Source organism: Primulina eburnea, chromosome 16, assembly GCF_022965805.1.
Source record: "Primulina eburnea isolate SZY01 chromosome 16, ASM2296580v1, whole genome shotgun sequence".
Lineage (NCBI taxonomy): Eukaryota > Viridiplantae > Streptophyta > Magnoliopsida > Lamiales > Gesneriaceae > Primulina > Primulina eburnea.
Window position 1 is genome coordinate 14,262,198 of NC_133116.1, and position 1,022 is coordinate 14,263,219.

General features: G+C 37.7%; 1 protein-coding gene across 1 annotated transcript; it reads left to right on the forward strand.

The window, feature by feature from the left end:
• Positions 1-367: 367 nt before the first annotated feature.
• LOC140816065 (uncharacterized) lies at positions 368-922 on the forward strand. The gene has a single exon (XM_073175132.1). It carries the CDS (start codon positions 368-370, stop codon positions 920-922), a length of 555 nt encoding a protein of 184 aa, XP_073031233.1.
• The last annotated feature ends 100 nt before the right edge of the window (positions 923-1,022 follow it).

A 1,022-nucleotide genomic window follows, 5' to 3' on the forward strand; every position in this document is an offset into this window, starting at 1 on the left:
ACCACTTACAAATTGTTATTTTTGTTCAAAGACTAATTATCAATGTTGTGCTAGGTACATTTTTTTATGGGCCCACCACCAGCATGCTTATATTTTGCGATTTATTTAATTTAAATATATGTATGGACTATATTTCATTATGAGTTTTTTGTTCTATTTTGTTATAGCATCTTCTATATCTGCCAATCTGAACAACATTCTAGTACTTAATGGCTCAAACTTCAAGAAATGGAAAGAGCATGTTATGATAGTGCTCGGCTGCATGGATTTGGACTATGCGCTAAGGGAAGATCGCCCCGCACTTTTGACCAGTTGAGGAACTGCTGATCAAAAGGGTTCTTTGGAAAAGTGGGAGCGATCAAATCGCATGAGTCTGATGATTATGAAACATTCCATTTCAGATACTATAAGGGGTGCAATTCTTGAAGAAAATGATGCTAAAAAGTTCCTTACTCAAATAGCAGATCGTTTCACTGCAAACGAAAAGGTCGAGACAAGTACTATTCTGAATAAACTTGTCTCAATGCGGTACAAAGAGAAAGGGAACATAAGGGAGTACATAATGGAAATGTCAAATCTTGTGACTCGACTAAAAGCATTCAAGTTGGAATTGTCGGAAGACATAGTCGTGCATTTAGTCTTGATCTCTCTGCCTGCGCAATTTAATCAATTCAAAATAAGTTATAATACCCAGAAGGAAAAGTGGACTTTGAATGAGCTTATTGCGCAGTGCGTTCAGGAGGAGGAGAGATTGAAACAAGATGTGATTGAAAGTGCTCACTTGACATGTAACTATCAAGGTAATTGCATCAATAAGAAAAGGAAATGGAGCAATAAGGAAGGAAACTCTGGGACTTCACATCATATGGAGCAACAGAAACAAGATAAAGTGATCACTTGTTTCTTTTGCAAAAAAGACTGATGGGCATGTGAAGAAGGATTGTCCCAAATAAGCCAATTGGCGTGCAAAGAAAGGGTTGCCTAAGGAGCCGGTTGCCAACTGATGGTGAAAGATACATCTT

Excerpts from the sequence above, each read along its gene's own strand:
- LOC140816065 (XM_073175132.1), top strand. The coding sequence starts at position 368 with ATGAGTCTGATGATTATGAAACATTCCATTTCAGATACTATAAGGGGT.